The sequence below is a fragment of the Oryzias latipes genome, chromosome 4 (assembly GCF_002234675.1).
Source record: "Oryzias latipes chromosome 4, ASM223467v1".
In the NCBI taxonomy this organism is placed as follows: Eukaryota; Metazoa; Chordata; class Actinopteri; order Beloniformes; family Adrianichthyidae; genus Oryzias; species Oryzias latipes.
This window is the reverse complement of record NC_019862.2, coordinates 11,066,783-11,091,688: the sequence shown is the minus strand read 5'-3', so window position 1 is coordinate 11,091,688 and position 24,906 is coordinate 11,066,783. Positions and strand designations below refer to the sequence as shown.

The 24,906-nt window shown below is 39.4% G+C and overlaps 1 protein-coding gene across 12 annotated transcripts in view; it reads right to left on the bottom strand.

Moving 5' to 3' along the window:
- LOC101174175 (receptor-type tyrosine-protein phosphatase S) overlaps window positions 1-24,906 on the bottom strand; it is a 245,929-nt gene that overhangs the window by 35,741 nt on the left and 185,282 nt on the right. For 4 of the 12 annotated variants that reach the window (XM_023954188.1, XM_023954191.1, XM_023954189.1 and 1 more), the window contains 10 exons: window positions 23,432-23,549; window positions 17,539-18,132; window positions 16,448-16,539; window positions 16,121-16,362; window positions 15,492-15,579; window positions 14,201-14,410; window positions 13,733-13,893; window positions 11,089-11,100; window positions 10,663-10,778; window positions 2,537-2,584 (listed from right to left, as the gene is read on the bottom strand). In XM_023954188.1, coding sequence (XP_023809956.1) covers window positions 2,537-2,584; window positions 10,663-10,778; window positions 11,089-11,100; window positions 13,733-13,893; window positions 14,201-14,410; window positions 15,492-15,579; window positions 16,121-16,362; window positions 16,448-16,539; window positions 17,539-18,132; window positions 23,432-23,549 — 1,681 coding nt within the window. The remainder of the gene's footprint in view (window positions 1-2,536; window positions 2,585-10,662; window positions 10,779-11,088; window positions 11,101-13,732; window positions 13,894-14,200; window positions 14,411-15,491; window positions 15,580-16,120; window positions 16,363-16,447; window positions 16,540-17,538; window positions 18,133-23,431; window positions 23,550-24,906) is intronic. The other 8 variants (XM_023954193.1, XM_023954197.1, XM_023954195.1 and 5 more) reach the window with 5 other exon arrangements.

The following is a 24,906-nucleotide window of genomic DNA, read 5'->3' as shown; positions in this document are numbered from 1 at the left end:
TGAGTTTTGTTCTTATGGTCTGGTTTTGTCAGGTGTTTTCAAACGGAGCGCTGACCTGGGAGCATGTGGGAAGTGATGTGTGATGGGAGATTGGGGGGGGGGGGGGGGGGGGGGGTGGGGTCAGGAAAGTGAGTGGTGCCGGTGACAGAAAGCAGCTCCATTCCAGCAGCAGGTGCAAAGCGAGCAGGGAAGCCTTTCTTCCACATGTGGGTTCACTTCCAACCAGTGAGCAACAAGATAAACATCCCTCACCTTTCAGCATCACAAAGATACCTCCTCAACATTTCCAATTCGCATTTCTCCCAAATCCTTCCACCAAGTTATTTATCCCAAACAATTCTCTGGGGGGAAAAAAGCCTCTCACTCGAGTGGGGAAAAATGTGAATTCCATTTCTTCTTTTGAGCTTGCTCCACTATCCTCTGAGCACAGTGCAGCCCCCTGCCATAATATTATCAGTAGTGCTCTGCACTCCAGTCACTAATCCATTTAGGAGCATAATGCTGAGGCCATGTAATGGAATATTGAACAGCCATGGATTGTAGTTCTGTCCCTGGCAATACTTAACACTTTTATATTTTTAGTAAGCGGCCATTTTGCCTGTCCACTGTTGATGTCAAAAGTCAGAAAACCTGAGACTCCCCTGCACAAAAAAACAGCCACAACCGTTGTACGTATCTACCAAATCACACGTGGTATGCTTTCTTTTTTTAATGACATAACTTAAGATCCCTCCAATGTCACAGGAGTCACTCTGGCTTTGATTACTTTGGTTGCACTTAAGAGGAGCCCAAGTCTCTGTCCTGATGGTCTTCATTAGTCATGGCAATTTACTTCACACTCAGAGAACGATGTGCTTTTCAATTACATGAAGATTACACAGCGCATGGGAGACGAGTGGAGATGACAGTCCATGAACGGACACACCACATTAACACTTGACCTAACAACAATCATACACAACACAACCTTGTTTTGCTTTTTTTGCATATTAATAAAACATCCAGCAGCTTTATTCCAGTGCTTCTCATGTGTAAAATCCTGTTTAAGTCGAACACTTTTTTTCTGAAAAAAAACCTAAAGTTTAGTTCTCATTTTCCAATCCCAAAAATTTCAGGAAAAAGTATTAAAAGTAGGGGTTCTCCTTTTTCCACGAGAAACCACAAGAAGGATGTTTTTGCCACATCAAAGCCTGTTTTTGTTGAGTTAGTGTGGGTCCAGTTGTGTATTTTGCTCAGTGGTTCACTATGTGTAATGGCAAGTTTTGCAGATTCTATCAGTTTATTTCAGTATTTTTGTTCAGCCCACATTTCCGTCTGCAAGTATAAATGCCCGCCGTGATTAGACACACCCTCTGGATTAAAGTGTTTATCTTTGCAGCTAAAGAAAAAAAAATGCATGATGCACTGCATCATCAGAGTAGTCTGGGATAATACTTGTGGAAATTTTTATAGGATTCAAACCGTAAAAAAATGTTTTTTACTTAATTAGCCTAAAATGACTTCCTATATCTGCATGAAATACTGAGTTGCTTTTCCAAACTCGCTGTTTTTTTCTCTTTCATTTCTTATTTTGAAGCTGAAGGCACACATCGGGTTTCCAAACGAGGCTTCTCAGTGACGTGAGCAAAGTCACACAAGGACAAATCATTGTTATTCTTTAAAAAATCCAAAGCCCTCACCCATCTCCTCCATACTAACCTCTCCCACACAAAGTACCCCTCCTCTCACAGACACAGACTATTTTTTTTATTGCAATCAACAGCGCGATGATCAGTGAACACTCTAAAAAAACAAAACAAAAAAAAAACAACTAAGTTTTAATTACACTTTTCCAGACTCCCAAGCTGTACTTGATGTGCTTGAAAAACAGTGATTCTTTATGATAAGCTAGGCTGGTTTAAAATGTTGCATATTTCCATATTAAATGGGGGGTTTGTCTTTGGTTAAAGGAAGAAAAAAAAAAAGAAACAGAAAAAAGAGAGGGGGTAGAAATTCAGCTTTTCTCTTGGATGATTCTTTTGCAGAAAGAAGGGCTGATCAAATGTCATGGCATTGTTTGGCAGCGCTTTAATTAATTCTGCTCGTTATCTCTGAGCACATAAAAGACCCCGTTGGCTCGCGATGGAAATGGAGCATTGGTGGTGAAGGAAGAGGAGGAAAAAAGGAGGGGGGGGGGCACAACAACAAGGATGTGAGGAACAACACGGATTGAAGCATCGCAGCAGGAAAAACACAGACTGTGTTCTTGTAAAACATCTTCAAAGCTTCATCAGAAGTGATCGGAAAGGTTATTTGTGCGGGGCGGATTAATGCGTGGCGAAACAGCACAGCTGAATACTGTGGCTGGCATTGAAAATAAAGAAATAAAAATAATAAAAAGCTGAGTGTCTTTAAGAAGCAGAGATAATTAGTGACTGCTTTTGTTTTTATCTAATGAAACAAGTGCAAGTTATGCATTGTGAATTGAGGTGAGTTAAAACAAATAAACATTATGTTTCACCACCAGTGGATGAATTCTAAAAAGACAAAGACTAACTTTCATATTGAAATTCAGCTTCACTCTGAGGACTGCTTAGACCAGAATCTGGAAGGAACAGTACAAATAGAAGAAAAGAGCTTTAAAATACTGGAATGCAGCAAAAACAACCATTTGAACTAAAAGCACTAAGTGTGTAAAATGGTGTTTTAAACATGTTCTTGTAGTATTTTTCTTGTGATAGAGTACATTAATATATAAAATTAGGCTTAAAATTGTATTTCTTTGTTCAGATTGTTGTGAAGCGAGAACAGATGAAAAAATGTTGTTTTAAAAAGAGCTTATTTGTGATGTAGAAAATACGCTGGGTGGACCACAAGCTCCCTGCTTCACTCCATTCTGATGCATCCACTTGAAGACAAACAGATCCAAGTACAGTATAGACCAAAAGTTTGGACGAACCTCATTCAAATGAATGAGAAGGTCTGTACTGTACGTCTTTGTTTGCCTCATCCGAGCTGACATCTGGCTCAAAACTGTCTGGCTGGATAGCTCAGATCCTGTTCGTCATGATGTTGCGCCGGGAATATTATGTTGGGTTTGTAAGGGACTGTAAGCCAACAGGAGAGAGTGTAAACAAAGGGATGATAGGAAATGGATGTGGCCTTACTCCACACCAACAGTCCCACCCGCCCACAACTTAAGGAAATGGAGGTGGCCTTACTCCACACCAACAATCCCACCCGCCCACAACTTAAGGAAATGGAGGTGGCCTTACTCCACACCAACAATCCCACCCGCCCACAACTTGGAGTCGATTTTCTATAGAACAACTGCTGATCTGCAGAAACTATGTTCTAGAAAACAATGCAAGTTATTTGATTTTGGCTCAAAACAGCATAATCGTAATTAAAAGACCACTGGGAACTTTTCAAAATAAAGCAAAAGATGATTGGAGTGGATCATTAAAGGAAAGTGCGATGGAATGTTTAAACTCCAACGGGAACTTTCAGTGTAAACAGATTTTTACAGGTAGGGAATTTGAAGAACTTTTTAACTGTTCTCAGAAATAAAATGTAATTCCTCCAGCTGAAACCAGCGCATGGAGCACACTGGTTAGTATAATGGGTGTCAGCCTCTGCTGCACTAACGGAGGACCCACTTCTGCCAAGCCGCATATCAACAGTTAAAGAGATGAGGGATAAGAAAATTGATTTGCTACCTCCAAGGCATTCATTCAGAAAGGTCCAGTCAGGACAGATAAGGGGAAAACAGCTTATGTATGCTGGTGAAAACTAACACTGAAAGGTTTCTTTGTCTGTGGCTTGGCATCGAGGGACTCAGTGAAATGTGTTGAAAAGTGTCCACATTCCTAGCTGACAGCTGTGCAGCCAGAAATGATGGGAGCCAGAGCTCTGCCGGCTGTGATGATAGGTTCAAATCTTATCTTTTAAAAGAGGATCTCTGAGGCCACAGCCAGCCGACGCTGACGACCAGTGTTGGGAGTAATGCCGTCTAAGTATTACGGCATTGTGCCACTAACGACAAATGGGTTAGGTAACGGAGTACCCTAGCTTTCATCCCTGCCACTACACTGGTATGGTTACTTAGCATAAGTCTTGGTGTGTTACTTCACAGATTACTGATCAGCTTTCAGCGCTCCACAAGTGTCTTCTGTACGACGTTACCTCATGGTGACTCATGAGGTCACCAATCATGGCTCCTTAACCTAATCATTAGGTTAAAGAGTCATGATTGGTGACTCCATAACCCAGGGGTGGGCAATTATTTTAACTTGCGGGCCACATTGGGTTCTAAAATTCGACAGAAGGGCCGGACCACGAGCAGATTCGTGGAGTGAGAATGATATACATGGAATGTAGATGAAAACATTTCTGTTCTAAAACAGAATATTGTAGAGTTTTTAGTTTAAAACTTTTGTTCCCATTTTAGATCTATTTTTTTTGTGAAGCCCTTTGGTACCTTCAAGGAGTTGTAAAGTGCTGTATGAATAAAGTTTAATTCATTCATGAACCTTTTAATAAAATAAACAACATTATTTATGAAATAAAACAATGATCACATAACACTATGATTTTCAAAGATAAAAAAAATATACTGATACATTAAAAAAACCCACTAAAAAACAATAAATAATTGATCCTCTCCGGTCATAATCCTAATAAAAACTTTGAGGGCTGCAGCTTCTCACACCTCTCACAGTTTGAGCAGCTGTGTTGTGTCCTGCACGTCTGTTTCTTATCCAGTAATAATGAAAAAGCAAATTTCTCTGTCTTCTGCTGCAGCTAAGCTGATATCTGCATTACCTTTTCACCAGTACAGAGTTCCCTCGTTTATTGCAAGAGTTACGTTCTAAAAATAACCCGTGATCGGTGAAATCCACGAAGAATGATTACCGACGTTTTATGGCAGTAAAACTCCTCACTGCCTACAGTGAGGAGTTTTACACTTTTCTCAGACAGACATAAACATTTTCACCCTTTTCTCTTGTTTAAATTCTCAAATCTTCATAGAAATTAGGTGCAGACAAGGTCTCTAGCCAATCGGGACACAGAACATGGTGCACTGTTTTAAAAAAGCAGCATAATCACTCTAAGAATGAGCTAAACCGGGAAAGATGAACTGCGACGTAGAAAGAGAAGACTAGATTTTTAGAGGGTTTCAGATCTGGACACAGACTGCAGAAGGAATAAAATGCCACATATTGATCGTGTGGCCAGATTAAAAAAAAAAAAAATCACTGATATTGTTCAGTGAGCCAGGCCAAACGTGGAGGCGGGCCGGATCCAGCCCGCGGGCCGTAGTTTGCCCACCCCTGCCTTAACCTAATGATTGGTTACAGAGTCAAGTGGGCGGTGCTGATGCTTTCTCCACGCTAGATCGCAACAACAGGAAGTAGCAGAGACAGTGGATTTGCAGACTAGCTTTTTTTAAAGTAACATGCACAACACTGCTGAGGACTCTGTTCTCCCCGACCAATGAAAAAGGATGACAATAACTGGACAGGCAGCTGATAGAAGCAAGTTGTTGTTTGCGTTCAATTTGATTTAAATTAAATATAGAAAAAATTCCAATTTTAAAATCTGTATTGTTCAGTTCTAAAGAGTTAAACTGAAGAAAAGTCGATTCTTTTATTTCTCACACTGAAAACTAACAAAGAAACTGTGTTTTCCATGAAAAAATACAAAGAGTTGTTTTAAAAGACATTAGATTTATGGATTTGATGGCTCAATACTGCATCGCCTAAATCAAGGTCAGTATAATTTGAGGAATTGATTTTGTAAACCCAACGCAAGCCAAAAAAAGCTTCAGTTTCTGTGATACATCTGGACATTTTTCTCTAGTCATTTAACAAGATAAACAGCTGTAAGCTCCATCTGAGTTTACCTTTCACAGCGTCTTGGTGGAAACATATCGGACCAGGAGCATCAATCGAGAGCAAAAGTGATGAAGACACTGAACATCCCCCTCCATCTAATTGATTTGTGACAATGACTAATTAAGCCTAGCGGGTGGTGTTGTGATCCGCTGTTTGCAAACGTCATTCATCACAGCAGGGGGGGAGGAACAGGCTTGTCTGATGCTGTTTATGTGTAAGTGAGTGGTGTGTGCGATTCCACAGAACCGTGAGGAGGAGGGCACGCTTGTTGTAGTTGTTGCTGTAATCAGAGGAAACATGTAAGCTGATTGTTGGTGCCAGCAACTGGCTGGTGGGACTTTTTCAGTCAACATGAGACATTCTTTTCCACTTTTGTAGACACGAGATCATGTGTTGGTAGACAAAGTTTCACAACTGCATTAATGCTGTTTTTCAAATTAAATTAAACATTACTGATAGATTAATATATCAAATATGAACTGAAGACATGCTGTCAGGAAATATGCTGCAGTACCCAGGCCCGCCACACAGTGATCCCTCTGCATGTTTGATTAACTGGAGCTTTAAGTTGTTTTTGCACATAGAGGTCATAGTAGCTGTCAAACAAACAGCTCCAACACGGGTAATCAAAATGCCAACTCTGTCAGTCACGTACAAAAACCTTGCAGTAAAAGTAAAAAAAATATTAGATAATTAGAAACTCCGTCTGAACAGCAAATAAAAGATCAAAAGCTCTTTATTAATAATTATTAACAAAAGTAAGTAAGTCTCACTGAGGCAGAGGCATAACTGAAAGGTAGAGGGGCAACTGCTAACACTTCACATTACTGTATCATTTATTAATGTTAATGTATGATTAAGCATTATTTAACTCACAAATAATGTGTTAACAGACACTCTGATGGATTATTTTGCATTAGCAAGTGTATTATTTAATGCATTTAGGCATCAAATAGCAATTCAATTATGTTTATTATTCAACTTTACTTAATGCATAAGAAAGCACTAATTAAAACTTTCCTGGGCAATTGTTTAGTGTTATGAATGCATCGACAATATATTAGTTAATGTATATGTAAAGTCTTAATGTCTAAAGTAATCATTTCTACTGTTTGCTTCCAACGACTGCAGTCGACTGGGTCTAAACAGGCTACAAAGTTTGGACCAACCAGAAAACTGTTTATGCAATTTGAACTACAGGTATTTTTGCAGAAATTGTTACCCGACTATAAAGAAATAAAGATGTTTAAAACTTGAATGGCTCCTTTGTTGCATTTAGTGTCAAAAGGAAGTATAGACAGTTCTGTCATAGCCAAGCAAGTCATTTTGCTAGTTAATGAACAGTCATTCAGACAAAGTTAAAGGTTATACAGTGGGGGAAAAAAGCTCAGTTTTGTTGTTGTAAAGGAAAAGAGCATCAGGAAGATTTATACAAGTTACATGAACTACTTCCAAATGCAAATAAATGAAGTATTTTCTCCGCAGTAACAGCAGATAATAATAATCACCAGCTATGCACTAGAGAACAAGTCACTCATTTACGTATTAGAATTGACTGCAATTTCATGTAAAACCAACATGCGTCAAGTTTACTGTCAAGCCGGATTAACTGAAAAAAGTTCAAGCCTTTGTTCCAAAAACTATTCTTCCTTTCCTTGGATAAACATTAAATTATAATTCTGTGTGGCAAATGTGCATTTTGCACCTCGAACTTCAGCACCTTGACGCTCAGAATTATGGTGCAGCAGATTCCTATTATTCCTTGGTAAGCAAATCCTCCATGATAACCATCATGACATCATGTTGCAGCACCATCACCTTATTTCTGTATGCAATGTCCTCATTCTAGCTGTGGCCGACTGAGTCTGATTTTATCGGAGGCGGCCGCGGTGCAGTGGCACGGCAGTCAACCTCTGATAGGAATATTGCTGGTTCGATTCCCTCTTTGCCCGCCCATGTTTTTGAAGCGTCTTTGTGCAAGACACCTAACCCCCCCTTGCCTCTGTGACTGGATCCTTCTCTCCAGTCATTGTGTCATACAGTCACTGTCACTGTAAAGCCCTTTGGGCCTTCGAGGAAGGTAGACAAGCGCCATACAAGCACACGCCATTTTACTGTGTAAAAACTGGATGGAATGACCCCTCCCCCCCTCGCGATCCAAACAGGAAGATCCTGTTGGAATGTGGTCTCACATCGAACGTTCAAAATATCTGAAAGATTCTCCAGAGTCCGCTATCAAGTGATAGGGGTGTGGACTTCCAACAAGCTCACTCCTGACTGGCAAGAGTGATTACCATTGAAATGCTGACTTGAGCCGTCTCGGACAAATCAAAGCTTACTGACAATTTCTGGTTCCAATATAGGGGAATCTGTATTGCAAAAAAAGTCTAATGCATTCACTTAATTTCGTTGTAGCTAGAAGCAATTCATTTCTACGGGTGACGTCACTCTGACTCGGTCCGGCTCTTATATACAGTCAATGGCGATAATAAAATTTAACTAACACAACACTAAAAGATGACCAAAACAACAAGCTTAAATACGCTGATGCTCGATGCTCAAAATCACTAAAAATATAAACTCCCACAATGCCCCTTGTCCACTGCTTGTGTTGAAATACATAGGGTTATTTTAATTTTATAAATAAAAGTCAAAAGTTTGCACTCAACTGCACATTCTTATTCGAAAATCAAATTCCTTCCACTTTTCCTTACTTATAATTTCTGTTGCAGGGTGATGCTAATTGCTGGAATTGTCCTTTTAAAAAAAAGTGTATTTACTGGCTGCTGGTTTGCATTTATGGGATGATTGCTAATTGCTATGGTTTGCCATTTTATAGACTGTGGATCCGATGGAAGGTTAAAATAAAACTGACAAAAAGTGAGGGGAAAAAAATAGCTTGGTTGGAGATAAACTATGGAGATCCATTGAGCTGCATTGCTTTATTACTTTGGACTCCTATGCCAATTAAACTCATGGCTTCAAAGGAGACAATGACAAAACCAGACACTCTGCCTCAAGGAGTTTCAGACTATCATTGTGAGGCTGTCACAGCACTTACAGGCTTTAAAGCACAAACATTCACACATGTGCTCACAGTGTAAATACACACACTCTGCTCATTGGTACCCCATTTAAAGTGTAATTCCTGTTTCTCAGCACCACGGGTCACCGAGCTCACATAGCCGAAGCAGCATATGCTCTGCTGGATTGAAAAGGGCTTGGATAACTGAACTGGGAGTATGCTCATTTGAACAATGGCTCGCTATTAGCTGATGGGGATATTCAGAAATGCTCACCGGCCCAGTAAATTGGGCTAAAATGTCTGTTCTAATTAAATTCTTGGGGTGTGAAGTTAACAACAGCACCCAGTTCTGTGCAACAATGACAGAGTTTAAAAATAGTGTTCATATTTTAAGTATTCTTTTCCAAGTATACTGATGAGTATTAAAATAAAGGACTTAAAGGATCATCATAAAGATTTTTACTATTCAAAGATGAGAGAGATCCTTCAGAATCATTGATACCTCTTCTCAAAAGTAAAGGGGAACAGAATGGTTAAAAGAAGATCAACATCCTTTGTCTACGTGAGTTTAAGCATCCTCCTTTCAACACAGCATCTCTTCTTTCACATAAAGAAGTCTGTTTTTCCCAAAGACGCAAACTCGAGACAGATCGCAGCTTGACTCCCAGAGAAGCTGAACAGAAATGCTCTATTTTGAAAACGCAGTCTTTTGATGGTGCAGAGACTGACCGTGTATGACAGATGGATAGCTGAAAGAAATCTAGGCTAGGCTACAGCAGGGTAAGAGTAAAAAAAAAATGAACAGAATGTTTTTTGCCACCTCTGGAGCTTATTCTCCTTTTCTATAAGTTTGCCTCAATGGAGGGGAAACAAATCTGAACAAAAATGACAAGTTTCTCAAGATTTGGATGCATCTCTTGTAGTGAAGTGAACAAAACTTAAAAATGATTCCTGTTTTCCACAACTAGGCCAAATGCTAAAATGTGAGATATTTACATATTTATAATTCATGGTTTGTAGCTGGTCATGAAAATGTGGAATAAAAAACAAAACAAAGAAAACAAAACTTGAATTGTCTGATATGTGCTTTTTGATGAAACAAAACAAAGTGTAGCTACTGAAGCCAAACTGCACAAGGCCTGTGAGCACAGACAGTCTGAGCGAGAAATGCTTCTGCAAGATCTTAGATGAGCTGGAGCCATGGAGGCCCCGCAGAACGCGGACATGATGTAACATGTTGCGTCGCTAACATCAGATAAAGTTTGGACAAACATCAGAGAGATAGAAAAGAGAAACATGGATGTCTGTAAACCCTGGAGAACAAGCATACTCGGTTTTCAGGCCAACACAAGACTTAGTTTCAAGCATACAGTTATTTGTCGATAGTGAATTGATACATAGAGATATGGAAATGAATTAAGTATAGCCTGCAGGCAACAAAAAAAACATCCAGCAAAATAATGTGAATGTGGCTGCTTTTTGACTTTGTGTGTCAGCTTATGGCTCTTTTATACTCCCCTACATGAATATCCTGTCTAATTTGCATTTTCTAGCTTTATATAACAATGAAAAATCTAGTATCAAGAGGGAGAGTTTTTATTTTTGTCTTCTATAGCTTTGTAATTTAGGGCATTAAATTACAACTTTAAATTTGCTATTGTATAACATAATAATGTATTAAACACCACATGAGATTTTTGCAAATTCTTGTCTTAAACACAATTACAGATTGAAAAACGCATTTTTGAGCGTGTGACTTACCTGGAGTTTGGAAGTTGATGCGTCTCACCTCCACAGGGTCTGTAGGGTGATGGGGTGTAATGTCTGCATTGTTGAGCAGGCATTTGGTGCGAGGCTCCGACTCTTTTCTTTTGTGGCTGGACGGTAACACGAACAAAAGAGGCGGAAAGTGGGGGAGACGCACAACAAAAACGACAGAATTTGATTGGTGAGCAATGAATGTACAGAAACCAAAACAGAAAAACACTCTCTAATCTGTGATGTGAGAAACTGGTAATACTGCATATTAAAAAAGACGCAACAAAGTAGAGTTTGTAAAGAAAGTACAAAAAAAACAAAACAATCCTATTTACTAAATCACCCTTTAAAAAACCTCATCTTTTTTGAGACAGGCTAATTTGTCCTCTCGTGTAAATGACACTGAGTCTAAGTAGCACTGTGCCTTACCTGTCTGGTTTGCTGTTTCCAGAGAAAGCAACAGGAGTCAAATAAATATATAAAGATGATAAAAACACAACACACAAGGAGAAAGGGAGAAGGGGAGGCAAGAAGAAGTACAAATCAATAGAGAGCAGTTTAAAATTTACAGGGGTCACTGCTGGGCTTGCAAAAAGCCAGAAAAGGCTCATCAGTATGTACAACACTGGGTCAGAATGAGTAAGTTCTCAATGAAATGCGCAGTTAAGGGCGTCGACACATGAGCGTGTGTATGTACATCTAAGTGTGGACGCACAAGTTTTCAGACACGGGCAGGACAGGGAACATCAGGGCCACAAACAGACCCGGGACATAATATTCATCGGGATGGGGAGGGGTGGAAATGTAAGATGGACAGAAAAAGAAGAGAGAAAAAAAGAGACAGATCCAAGGAGAGATGTTACACTCCCCAAACGCTAAAACGACAGTTAGGTAAGGTCACAGAACAAGGGATAATCTGAAAATAGAGCACTGGACTTGTGCAATTTTTGGCAAGTTATAATATTGCAGGGAATTCCCTTTCTGGTGATTGAGGACTGAGTTAATAAGATTCAAGAAAATGCATTGCTTTTTTTCCTGACTAACCTAACTGTAGTGTATAAACACAAATAGTTCTCTTTAAAGAATCTCTGCATGAGCACATGAAAAAAAGATCTGGTCCTTATCAGGTATTCAATCAGGTTAATACAACCTCACAGAACAGACAGACACAAAATGACAGATATCAAATTGTCTTGACTGATTCTTGGTATGGTTTCCTCTGAAAAAAATTATTGGGTTGGTCAACATTCCCAAGGTGCAATGATTTTAATTTGTTGTGCTGTTGAAACACAGAGATTGCTCATGGACTATTTCAAAATCCAGATCACAACCGCACAGAGTCGACTCTGAGAGCTGATTTTAAAAGAAATTCATTGAAACTTAACTGTTGAAAGAAAGGATGTGGAAGAAAATGAGTAAAAGTCTTTAAATAACAGTTATGCTACATTCACACCATGCATGTGACGCCCATCCAAGAATGCACCAAACGTGCATTCTTGGATGCACATTTAGCCCATGGGGCTCATGCTAAACAACCAGGGAGGGGCATCTTTTTATTCTTTTTTCGATTCATAACTAACATTGTGTCATAATTCAGAATATAATTTAAACGTATTCTTCTCACCTTCAAAGCTCTCCATAACCTGGCCCCACCTTCTTTATATGATCTTTTCCATATCTACACTCCCTCGTGCTCTCTCCAGTCTTCTTCTCTGAAGCTCTCTGTACCCCCCCATCCAACTGGTCACCATAGGGAGCAGAACCTTCACCCACTTGGCACCCCAACTGTGGAACTCTCTCCCCCTGGACCTCCGTATCATTTACTCGTTACCTATCTTTAAATACAGACTCAAACCCACCCAGGCGCTTTATAATAAAAAATAAAATGGATTATTATAATTACAGCTGGGCAAAAACTGCAGTTATTAATTTCTCCTCCATGCTCAATCTTCACTTTTGTGAATTAAAAGGGACACTTACACGTCACTTCCAAATCCGGGTTCCTGATTAGTCAAAAGTTAACTTGGTTTAACTGTCAACGTACATTCAATTGAAATGCATTTTGTATGTTCAGCCCAAAAAGGATCGTAGAAACTTGTGTAGCGAAGCATGAACACGAGAGTTTTTAACATGAAAGTTAAAAAAAAACATTTAAGGGGATTTATATAGACTTTTCATTGGAAGTGGTTGCTTGAACGATCGTTGCAGAGGGCAGTGTAAATATAAATTTAGAGTGCACATTTACTAAATTTCAGGACTTGTTAAGGACCAAATAACTTTTTTTCCATCATCTGAGGTGCATAAAAACCTTAGAATCTTCTTTTTTTAGGTTTCTTAACTCTTCAAGCTCCTGTCTTGACATTCTTTGGACTATTGTAACCCTTTGACTGTTTAACCAATGAACGCAATGGATTCTGATTCAGAATCCATTGGAATTACATTAATTCCATAAACGATCAAAGATTTATGGTAGTTCAAAAAGCGTGTTATTTAGGTGTCCCTGACAGTATCTCTGGTGTTAAAGAGTTAAAACAAATTTACCAACTATAGAGAAATGTTCAATTCCAATGATTCAGGAATGGTATTCGGCAACACTGAAATACTCTTAGACACTATGCTTCAATAAGCTATTATTGCAAATCATCCCACAGAATCTCATCTCTTCTTTTTCCAACCAGCTCACTACCGTGATGAACTCTCCTCTACATTCCAACTTTGTCATACTTCCATGCAAAAAAGTACTTGGGTCCTTAAGAATTCCATGCTGGAATTAATAAAAAGATTTGCCCCTGTTCTGACATGCATCCTGACATGCAATGATGTTCCAGTTTATGACTGTTCATCATCAAACACGATGGGAAAAAGATGTTTTCCCACTAAATGACGGGAAACATATTCTATAAAACAGTTTCTTTTTTTTTTTGGAATGCAGAATGAACTCATATAAATTCCAGTTTATATGAGTTTTAGTGAAGCCTGACAGCTGCCTTCTATCATTTGAGGCTGAACAGTCTCACATTTACATTCTGGAGTCTGAATGTTGCCTAAAACATTGCACACAGCAAAAACTCACTTCTTATAAAGGAGGATGGCACTGACAATGCAGATAATAAAGACCACAGCCAAAACGGGGCCCACCACCCATAGCTGGGTTTCATCATGCTCTGCTGGCAGATCCACCACCAGCTCGGGGCTCATCACCGTGTCAGTGTAGGGGCTTGTTGCAAACATTTTCTAGAAGAAGAAAAAATAACACGTTTACAATCATTGCACATTTGGTAACATCTACATGTTCTGCTTGGAAAACCAACACGCCGGCAGTCCTATGAAAGTCACTTTGACATTTTCAACCAAAAATACCAACCAGTAGTTGTACTAGGACCTTTTGAACTCACAATTATTACTCAAAATTAGGTGTTCACAATTTTGTTAAAAAAATATTTGTATGACTAAAGTTGAAGCAGAATACATCAAAACTGGAAAAAAAAAAATGGTGAAATTTACTGATTGCAAGGGGAGACTGATTGGATCCAAAACTCACCCCTGCGGTGGCATTGAGTTCAGCCAGCAGGAAGAAGACATGCTGCTGACCAGGTTCGAGGGGCTTGTTCTCACAGCTGTTGTGGCGATTGTCAGATCCCACTATGAAGCTGAGGGGCAGCTGTTTGAAGCACGCTGTGATGTAGGCATCCCTCTGGTCTAGCTGAGCCAGCTGCCGGCGTGAGCGGTGCTTCGGGACCACCCGCAAAAGCTGCTCAACATGCAGAGGTTTAATTGGTTTCCCAATGCATCCAGTTTTGTATATTCAATCCAATATGTATCTTTTTTTAAACTGTACAAACAGATCTAGAAAATCTAACAAATTTTCCCATGATTCAAAGAAATATGTTTAGCATTTGTAAATCAAACAAAATGGCAAAAATAAACCCTTTAACAGCGGCGCTTTAGCTGCAGTGTTGACATTCCTTTAACAACTGTAACTTGTCAACCGCTTATGCAATTAAGGTAATTCCAGCGGATTCTGAAGCTGAAAAGAGAAGCCTTTTACTACTTTACAGAGGTAAAGTGTTTACATTATATCATTTAGCTGGTTTTGTTGCAGAGAAAAGGGACTTTGTTTTGTCTGCGATACAACCGGCTGCTTTACGTTGACCGCATAAACAGTCTAAGATTTCTAGTCTACTCTTTTTTTTTTTCTTTTTTGCATGATAAAAGAAGCTCTTGCTTTCATGTAAAAATGCACAAGTTGTACTGTCACAGTCAGCAGCCCTTTCCCCAAAGTGCTATGTGGTAGGATTAAGTGTTATAAGTTATTGTTGAACATGTTTACTTGAGGGTCTAAGGGAGGTGAAAAGAGCTTGAAGCCTTTCGGTGCACTGTTTGAGATCAAAGGGAAAAAAACTGGCTTTAAAAAGCTGCCTAATATGGGAAAAAAAGAACACAAAACACACACACACATCCAAGCCCGCACACTTAGTTCCAACTACAGACAGAGGCAACCGCTAAGTAGAGAGGATGTGTGTAATCCCAAATTTAACAGGGGGGGGGGGGGGGTGGTTGCCGTGCTGATCTGCAGCTCAAGGCTGCAGACCCCAAGCTATGGGAAGAGTGGATATGGACTGTAATGCTCTCTTCTGCATGCTTTTGGGGATACATTTGCATTAGCTGTGATGTCTGAGCTGCATGTGCACATTCTAGTACAGGCTGTTCACAATACAGCTGGGAAACACAAACAGAATCCCTCCCTGAAAATTCTTCCTGTTACTCCATCTATGAGTTGTATTCATTTTGATCACCCTATGTCCACAAGTGTACCTAGATTTTGCTCTCACCTCTTCCATGTCCATCTCATCAGGGTTTATCAGGTTTTTAACGGTTCCTGAATTTGTCCTAATTGGCACCACAACCACATAGAAGTTCCTGAAATGAAGCGCCAAAGGAGTTAGACAAAAAAAAGAAGCTTGATTTGAAGCTCAGCAACACAAAATAAAATACTTTTAACCAAAACAACTACTTCTTCTGACACTTCAATATAATTTAAACAGAACAGCAGAGGCCAAATAAAGGGTTCCCTCGTTATATTACAGATCATCTTTTGCAGTCTTTCTGTTTTGCGCAACTTTGTAAGCTTTTTTTTCCTTAAACAATGCACTGTGATCTGCGTCCTGATTGGCTGTTGCTATTGTCAATCAATCTCTCCCATGCAGCTTGCCAGAGTTACACAAATATTAATCCTGGTCATTCTATAACACTGGAGAGTTTTTTTCTTCAAACATTTCATCTTTGAGAGTTTAAACAAGACAGTAAAGTGGGAAAATATTTACGTGTATAAAGTGTGTACTAAGGGGCGTTCCTGCCTTAAAACATCTGTAATTCTACTTCCTGGATTTCACGTATCACGAGTTATTTACATAATGTATCCCCCGCGATAAATAAGAGAACACTGTGTCTCAATACTCACTTGACATCCTTTGTGTTTACTGGTGAGAAGGACATCATGAGCACATTCTCTCTCTCAGAAACCGTGGGCTTCTTGATTTGAAGAAGCGGAGCGGTTCTGGCTGTCACACGATGCTGTGGCCCACTATTGGTGCTTTCTTGGCAAGTCACTTTAAACTCATAAGTGGTGTTATGCCTTAGCCCTTTAATGAAGGCCTTCAACTCCCGGGCGTCCACATCTTTCTTCTGGTGGGCATACTCGATCTGGAATTTAGAAGTTTGTCAGTCTTAAAATTCAAAATACAGCTCAACTTCTCAAGAGATTGTTTTTCTGAAACACTTAACTCACCACACATTTATACGGCGACCTTTCAGAAAACTTCCACCCAAGCACTACTGTGGTCTTGGTGGCCCACTTCACAGTGAAGTTTTTAGGAACATCTGTTAAGAAGACAAACAAAAAAACAAAAAAAAAGAGCGCATTTTATTAGCAAAACCAGATCAAGGAAAACAAAAAGGAAGAACCTTTGGTTTAAAAAGTTAATTCCTCTTGTCTTGCAACGTTCCCCCTAGTTTGAAGAGTGAGCACATTAATGAATTGTGATTAGCTGTGAGACAGGCAATGCTATTGGTTAAAACACATAGCACGCAAGACTCATGGACGAAAAACCCATTGAGCACAAGGGTGTGCCCTTTGGCTAGCCATTGTAGACAGTGCCAAACCATTTCACCACTCACTTAGACCACTCGATGATTAGCAACTGAGCCACGTATTTCCAATGACCGCCAACTGTTTTTACACTGGTGCAAAGTTTGACTTGGCACTGCCAACGTGCAGCCACACAGGCAACAAGACAGACCCAGAACAAAGCATGCCAAATGTTCTCTGCAGTGCATCTGTGGGATACCATGCCACAAGCTGTCCTGTAGCAGGATGGGGGGGGGACGGGACGGAAAGGAAGCCTCTGGAGGGGACAGGAATAATGTCTCAAAATAAACAAAAACAAATAAATAAATAAATCAAATCAAATCAAAAATCAGACTTCTGCTTTACCAGAATGGCTATACTCTTGGAGTGACTAAGCTCCTACCTTGTTTGAAAACTGGGGCTGTGGGATTGCATTAGCTGCACGACTGCGCTTCAAAAAGCGCTGCAAGGACTGACAGGAGTGACTTAACTGCACTTACCTTAAAATTCTAGGCTGACCTCCAAAATTGACTGACTATAACTTACTGACTTACAGTTTTACCTGTTTTAGGTTAGTGAAGTGAGTGTCCAACAGCAAACAGGTTAAACATCAATCTTCATTCTTTTAAAAGGAGGTGGAGGTGTTTGGAAGAGTGGAAGGGGCGGTTTTCATTTTTGTGTTGTTGCAGATTGTTCTTAGCCTACTTCCAACCCCCTGCCACTGGGATTGGAAAGAAACAGGCAAGCCCTACCTGCTGGGTGAATGGCCACCGTCCGATACTGGATAGGTGGGCTGTAGGGCCCTGGACCTACACTGGTGTGCGCTCGCATTTTCACCTCATAGGCAGAGTTTGGTTTGAGGCTGTTCAGCACATAGCTGGACAGGCTTGGATGCAAGCGCAGTTCTCGTGGTATTTCTCCAGTGCCGGCTTCCTTATAGACCAAAGTGTATTCCGTAATGACTCCATTCCTCTCTGCCAACACCGGTGGAGACCAGGACAGCAGCACAGAGCAGCATGTTACATTAGAGCCTTCTTTAATTTGAGGGTATCCACCCGGCGTATTCTCAGGTACGCTAAGTTCTGCCACGGCTTCTTCCCCGAAGCCTCCTCTGCTCTTGGCTGCCATCTTGAAGAGGTACGTGGCTCCCCGATGAATGTTGTCCACAGAGTACCGACGTTCTTGCGGAGCAAATTCCAGTGTGGCCAAAGGGGTGATGTCCTTTCGGCCAAACTGGAGCCTGTAACCCTGCAGATCCATGCCATTGGTCAGGTCTGGAGGGTCCCAGTGAACAACAGCAGATGTCTTTGAGTTCTGAGCCACCGAGAGATAAGGAGGACCAGGCACTGTACAGAAACAAACAAAAAAACAACATTTTTATTTATTTCCATGTATAAGAATGCAGAATGCTTTTAAATCAATGATATAACCATTAAAAGGACGTATACATTTCATCAAAATAACTTTGATCTTTCCTAACCCATCATTCCTTTGCAACATGAAGGTTTTGTAGTTGCATTTTTAAAAAGGCACTTTGGCTCAAAATGGGTCAAGCTACAAACCTGCAGTTTATTCTTTGAGATTATTTAATCATGGTCATCACTGGCATGCATGAAATTTTAACAAAGGTATGTGGTGCTTGATTTTAATAAATCCATAAGCTAGCAAAGAGATGATGCTTTTGCATGGAGATATGGATGATCCAATTGATTCTGTTATCATTTCAACACATTCTAGATCCATCCAAAGTCCCTCGGCTCCACTGAGCATCACTTAAAGTTTAGGAAAAACAGTGCATCTTTCAGTTGCAGGCAGGTCTTGTTGCAAAATGGATGATCTACCCGTAGGGCCCAGTCTCCATTCTTCAGAGTGGCCCCATTTTGCCACTCTTAAAGATGACACACGTTTCATCTGAACCCGCCTTTTGAGGTCTCATCACAGAGATATCAGCAAAGAGAAGCTCTCAATTCTCAATTGACTGTCAGAAGCTTTCAGAGAGATGTGTGTCGCTGATTTACTTTTGAGCATCATATCATCATAAACAGATTATATTTTTTAACTCCCTGTCTGACGCATCTCTTTCCTCGGAAATAACCATAGCAGCAGAACAAATACATGGCGGTGTCTGAATGTGGCTGCGGAAAATTTTCTATTTCTCTCAATAGCATTTAAGGACGGTCTTCTTTGTGTTTATGTTTGCACCCCGAATCTCACTACTCCATTATTTTGAATAGTTCTTACACTTGCCATTATGTAACATCATCATTATTTGTTCTATGCAAATGGAAATGGAAAAATAAAAGCCATTAAAAGTTTTTAGTCATTTGGGGCTCTTGATTGAACTTCGGGATCTGTTAATGGATGAGCAGCATAGCAAAAGTCATAAAAGGTTTATTTCTTTTAGCTTTGTGAATTTAATTTATTGATAATCTAAATGTGTCACTCTGATAGTTGCAAAGACAGGGTTTACAGAAAACTGTCTTTATTCAAATTTAAAGCATGAATGGAATCAAACAAATGAAAATGGGGAAAAAAATAAAAACGGCCTTCCTCTGACCGCCTGTGTGCATCCTATGTGAGAAACAACAGCTTTGGGGGACTATTGTGCACAGTATTTACATGTGCAACAGCAGTTTGTGCACATCTAGACCCGAGTGTGCAGCCATCTTCATCCTCTATATTGCCGTTCCAGATGTACACAGAGCAATTTGGCTTGTTGCCCGGCATGGACTTAAAGTAATTTGAAGAGGCCAACATTCGTCTCAGGCAATAAGACTCTGCCTCTATGGAAGAGTGTCATGGTGTCAGTGAATGTGTGCATGCAGCAAAACCCACACACACCACAGTATACACTCCACCAACCACATCCTCATCCCTTCGTTTTTAATTTCTGTTTGCTAATGGTCTGAAGATGAGGGGAGATGGTGGTTTGTCTGCTCACTTTTTTCACTAAGTGTATTGAAAGGAATGGAAGAATCCTCCCAGGACTTTTGGCTCATAGATTTCATCTCAGTGTGGTTTAAAAGCTCACTCTGCCATCATCTCCCACTGTTAATCACGGAAATAAAAATCTGTGAATGTGACCGAGTCATTCCGTGAGTGTATTCCCACCTCTGTGCTTCACTTTTAAAATGAGCAGGAAAAAGGTAGAAGTGGAAAACCAGTGAATCCACAGGATGATTATAGGAGAGCCAGGGCATGGTGAGTGGATGAACAACAAGTGGATGAGGGATGATGAAGGTGACAAAAGGACAGGGGGCAATCAGCCACAAGGAGAGACCAAACGGGGATATGAGTAGCCTGATCTATATGTGTGGGACTTTGTGCGTTCACATGATCAAAAAAAAAAAAAAAAAAAGATTTTCTGGTCACCTTGATTCTTCTTCCATTTTTCCAACCCTGCTGTTCTTTTGTAAACCCACCCAATATGTCTATTTCAGGGTCGACCCCAGTTCAATCCGTCTTTGACTGACTCTCGGCACGTTTCCCATCAGGCTATAGTATTAAGAGCTTGCTGTTGACATAGACTTGCCTGCCGGAGACCAAGGTGATTTCATTTATTTATTTATTTTTTTCTTGTAACTTCCACTGATGTACACTCATAAAATATATCCAATAGATTAAAAAAAGCCCTATCTGTATGTGCAAAATTAAAAACAAAAGCCCTATCTGTATGTGCAAAATTAAAAACAAGGAAAACTAGATGCTGAAACTTTGTGTGCCAAATTTAACCAAAGAAAGATCACTCAAACATTTAACTGTGGTTACAGCTAGCCAATAGGGACTTAAAAAACAGATAAAAGACAAGAAAAAAATGTGTGAGAATGAAAGATAAATCTAGTAACAGTCCACCTTCTTTATTACTGAAAACTTTTTTATAGAGCCTCCTAGCTAGAAATATAGTGAGGAAGTCTAATGAATAGCTTGAAATGGTACAAAATAAATTGCAACCTGCCAGCAAATAACTGTTTTAAGTAGTTAGGGTTACCAAAAACAATTTTGCAGCGCTGGAATGCACTGTGGTACCAAACCCTTATGTGTTTCAGTTGAACTTATATACTAGTGCTGAAAGTCAAGGTGTCAGTGAGTACAGTTCCCTTTACCATCAAAAGGTGCTTTGAAACTGGGTGAAACCTTGACAGGAAGAGGTCTGGCAGACACAAAGTCATAACTGAATAAAATAACAGGTTTCTGAAACTTTATTTATGCTTGGTAGGTGGCTCATAGGCCAACAGACTGAAGCACATCCTAACTGTAGTCCTTGTAAAATACCTTCAGCTTTTTCTGTCAACAGAAGAAGACTTCAAGCTGCAGACTTGATAGGAAAAATTGCAGAAAGAAATGAAGATGGCACAAAAAAAAAAAAAAAAAGGCTAGCCTGGAACAGGACCCACCACCATCAAACAACTAAAAACTGGAAGAAAGCGTTAAGGGCTGATGAATCAAAATGTAAAATCTTTGGTTCATCATATAAAATCTTTGTACCCAGTTGAATAAGCAAAAGGATGACCCTTAAGTGTGTGATATCAACTGTCAAACATAGAGGAAGAAGTGTAATGATATGGGGTTGTTCAGTTGAATCTTTGGCTAGTGTCTTCTATAGTGTAAAAGAGTACCCTGAACCAACATGGCTACCACGGCATTATGCAATGCCACCAAATCCCTCTGGTATGCAGCTACTTAGTTGGGGGTTCATCATGTAAGATAATTATCCAAAAGATAAATCCATGCTGTGCCAGAACTACATGAGGATAAAAGAACAGGATGGAAAACGTCAAAATATGGAATGGCTGGAACAATCTCAAGAGTTGAATGTCATTAAACTGGTTTGAGATGAACTAAAAAGAGGAAAAAAGTAAACAAATCTACAAGACCACATAGGTAGTTCTACAGGAAACTGTAGGTATTTTCTAAGAAATTTAACATCTGTTGTAAAGAAAATGTCCCGACTATGTTTAGCTGTGTAAATGTAAAACGTGTCTCCTTTTTGTATCTGAAGTTTAAGGTACATTTTGGTTTGGTACATAAAAAAATCTTTTTGAATACTTTCTCAATACTTTTCAATAATAATGAAACTTTAGAGTATCCCAAAACGTTTTACCAGTGGTGGTGGTGGTGTATAAAGGCCATAAAAAGGGCAATAAAACACTTTTGTGCTTTTTTAAAGTGTGTCTATAAATAATAGATTAAAGAGGATGCTGTGTTAATTAAAATTTCTTCCTTTGACATTGTTGTAAATGCATTTTTACATCACATCATTAGAATTTAGCATTTAAATTTCATTAAAATGTTGTCATTTATTTAATCATTATTTTCCAAAATATGCTAAATTAAGACATGTAGTATGACTATCTGATCTGTCCTGGATGCGTTTCTTTATGTAGAAATGTAAATATATTAAAAAAAGGGAAAGAAATTTTCATAACAAAAAGCTTTAAAAGTTTAAACATTTTCTCACAAGAACTTGCAAAGAAATTTGTTCGTAACTTAATGATTTTCACATTTTCCATGCTACTTCACATTAAGTGGGAACATTGGTATTTTCTTGGCCCAAATCCCCCTTTTGTTAGAAGGAAAAAAAAGTGAACCACAAGACTTTATTTATCTTGGCCTCTGGCATAAAGCATTTTCTTACACTTCAATAGTAATCACAGAAGAGAAAAGGCTTTCTGTGTGAGAGATGACGGAAAGCAGTACATGGGATATTATTCAGAGTCCTACAGGAAAACAAACATGAATAACTTAAAGGGTTACATAATAAGCACACCTGTCAGGAGGTGGGAATTTGTGTTTCTGATCTAAGAATCAAAATTAAATTGTGTGTTTTAAGTGACACAAGTAAACATTGTAGAGCTGTATTGAAAGAAGTGCAAGAGGGATGGATACCAGGGTTTGTATTTGCAGTTCTCTGACTGTTCAAAGCCAACTGGCATAAACGCTCTCGTGAAAAGGTCAGTCTCTTCTTTGCCATCAAATTCCCGAACAAAGCTCAGACATTTAGAACGGCAGTGGCACCGTTTAGATCATGATCACAGCAACTAAGTAAGCACGTATGCCAATGTCAAACGGTGCTTTCAAGTAGTTGCACAGCAAAATGAAGAACAACGAAGATGACGTGACTTTGTAGAGAGGAGATTCAACTGTTTCATTCCTGCAGCTGAATCCAAAAGACTCAACACGAGCTTTCGTGTCATCATTATCTGTCGAAAAAAAGTAACGTGATGTAAATGAAGCTCTTGATCTCTATAAATCTGTGAATAGTTTTCTGAACAGGACTAAAATGATAAAAGGAGCGCTGACATAAGCCAGCATCCACTTAAGTTTTAGATGTGTCTCACAGAAAATACAGCAGCTGACTAGACCGTTGACTCACTGTCATTGAAGCAAAGCTCTAATTAACCATCAATAAATTCTTGTAGTTGTGCATTTCATATTATTATCATCCAGTTCCAGCCTTAAAGCTAATGTATAGTAGATTTAAATCAATGTTCTTGCAAAAAATTCAAATTAGCTGAATTCCTTCAATGTCCAAGTGAGACTTGGAGTGAGATTTTTGGGCTACAAGCGACAAACAACATGAATCAACATGAATCCTTTGAATAAACCTTTACATGGTTAAATCAACATACTTGTCCCTGTACTGACCTGCCCCTTTGGTCACCACCAGTTTGGGTTTGCTCCGCGCTCCATCCCCTTTGGTGGTGTATGCTGCTACTGTGATGGAGTACGTTGTGTCTGGCTTAAGTCCTCCAATGACCATTTCCTGTGGGTGACATGCAAGATGGGGAACAGGAAAATGTCAGAATGCCTGTTGAATTTTTCATGATTTGATCCCACTTCGTGCAGTTCAAACTGGCTTGTGCTGAATGTTAATCCGGGTGTCCCTTGGTCCTCTTTATTAATTTTCACAAGGCATGCATTAAATACAATGCTTCCCCCGTTGTGTAATGCTGGACCTGTTCCATTACGCAAATCCTTAGAGCTGCCAAAGTGGAGGAGGGACATTATGTATTCAAATGGGAAGCAGCCGTCCTCTTATTCCTTAAGCAATATCCCAATCAACAACTTAACTTTGATGAATGCATACTGAATACATCCTGGCCTTTTGCTGGCAGTTGTTACTCAAGCCATTAAGTTTCCTCGAGTCCGTTTTTAAGGAGAGGTTTCCGATCAATTCTAATGAATCTTTCAGAGAAGCAGGTCTGCAAGAATGCGGAATGAGGTTTTTAACAGGGTGGTTGGCAGGGGGATGGAGGAAGTCAATAAAGGTAAATGAGCCATAAGTACTGTCTTGTACTTGACATGCATTCATGTAGCTCATGCAGACATAAGCCTAAAGCCTGGGCTGCCAATAAAGGCTTATTTTTGGAAAAAAAAAACGTAATTCAATGAGATGTGTAGAGAATTTGGGGAGGGTCAACAAAAGCTATACTATAGACTTGATGTACAACTTTGGCTGCATTATAACACTAAGCCACTATGCCAACACCTAACCCCCCCCCCCAAAAAAAATTGAATAAAATAAAATAAAAATCACAAAAAAAAAATAATCACAAAAAAACAAAACAAACTAACATACAAACACACAAAAACCACATCACAAGCACTAGACACAGATAGAAATAGCTGTTGCTTCCCGATCTGTTACTGCTAACCAATTGATCACCGCGTACGCAAATATTATATCACTGTCTCTTTGTAGCAACATTTAAGCAATTTGATTTAGATTTGCTCCAATAATTCATGCATGTTTTTGACTATTTGTTGTTTCAAGGTTGTAAAACGTGTAAATTATGAATAAAAAAAAAAAAATTGGCAACAAGTCCAGTAGCATTTCCTGACAGTCTTGGCACTTTTAGGATTGTCTAAACCAGTTAAGCAATGGTTAGATGTGTGTTCACACAAATTTATGCTTTCGTAAACAACAGAGAGCTTCCACCAACTGAATTACAGCTCTGTAAAACAAAAGAATGTCGCTTAAAATGCAAGACTGCATAACAATATATCGTTGTCATTGCAGACAATGAAAATCTCAAAGTGTGATATCATGAAAACCACACGGCTTGGAGCCATTCTCTCTGTTCAATCGTTTTTTGTTTTTTACATGTTGGCAACGGGAA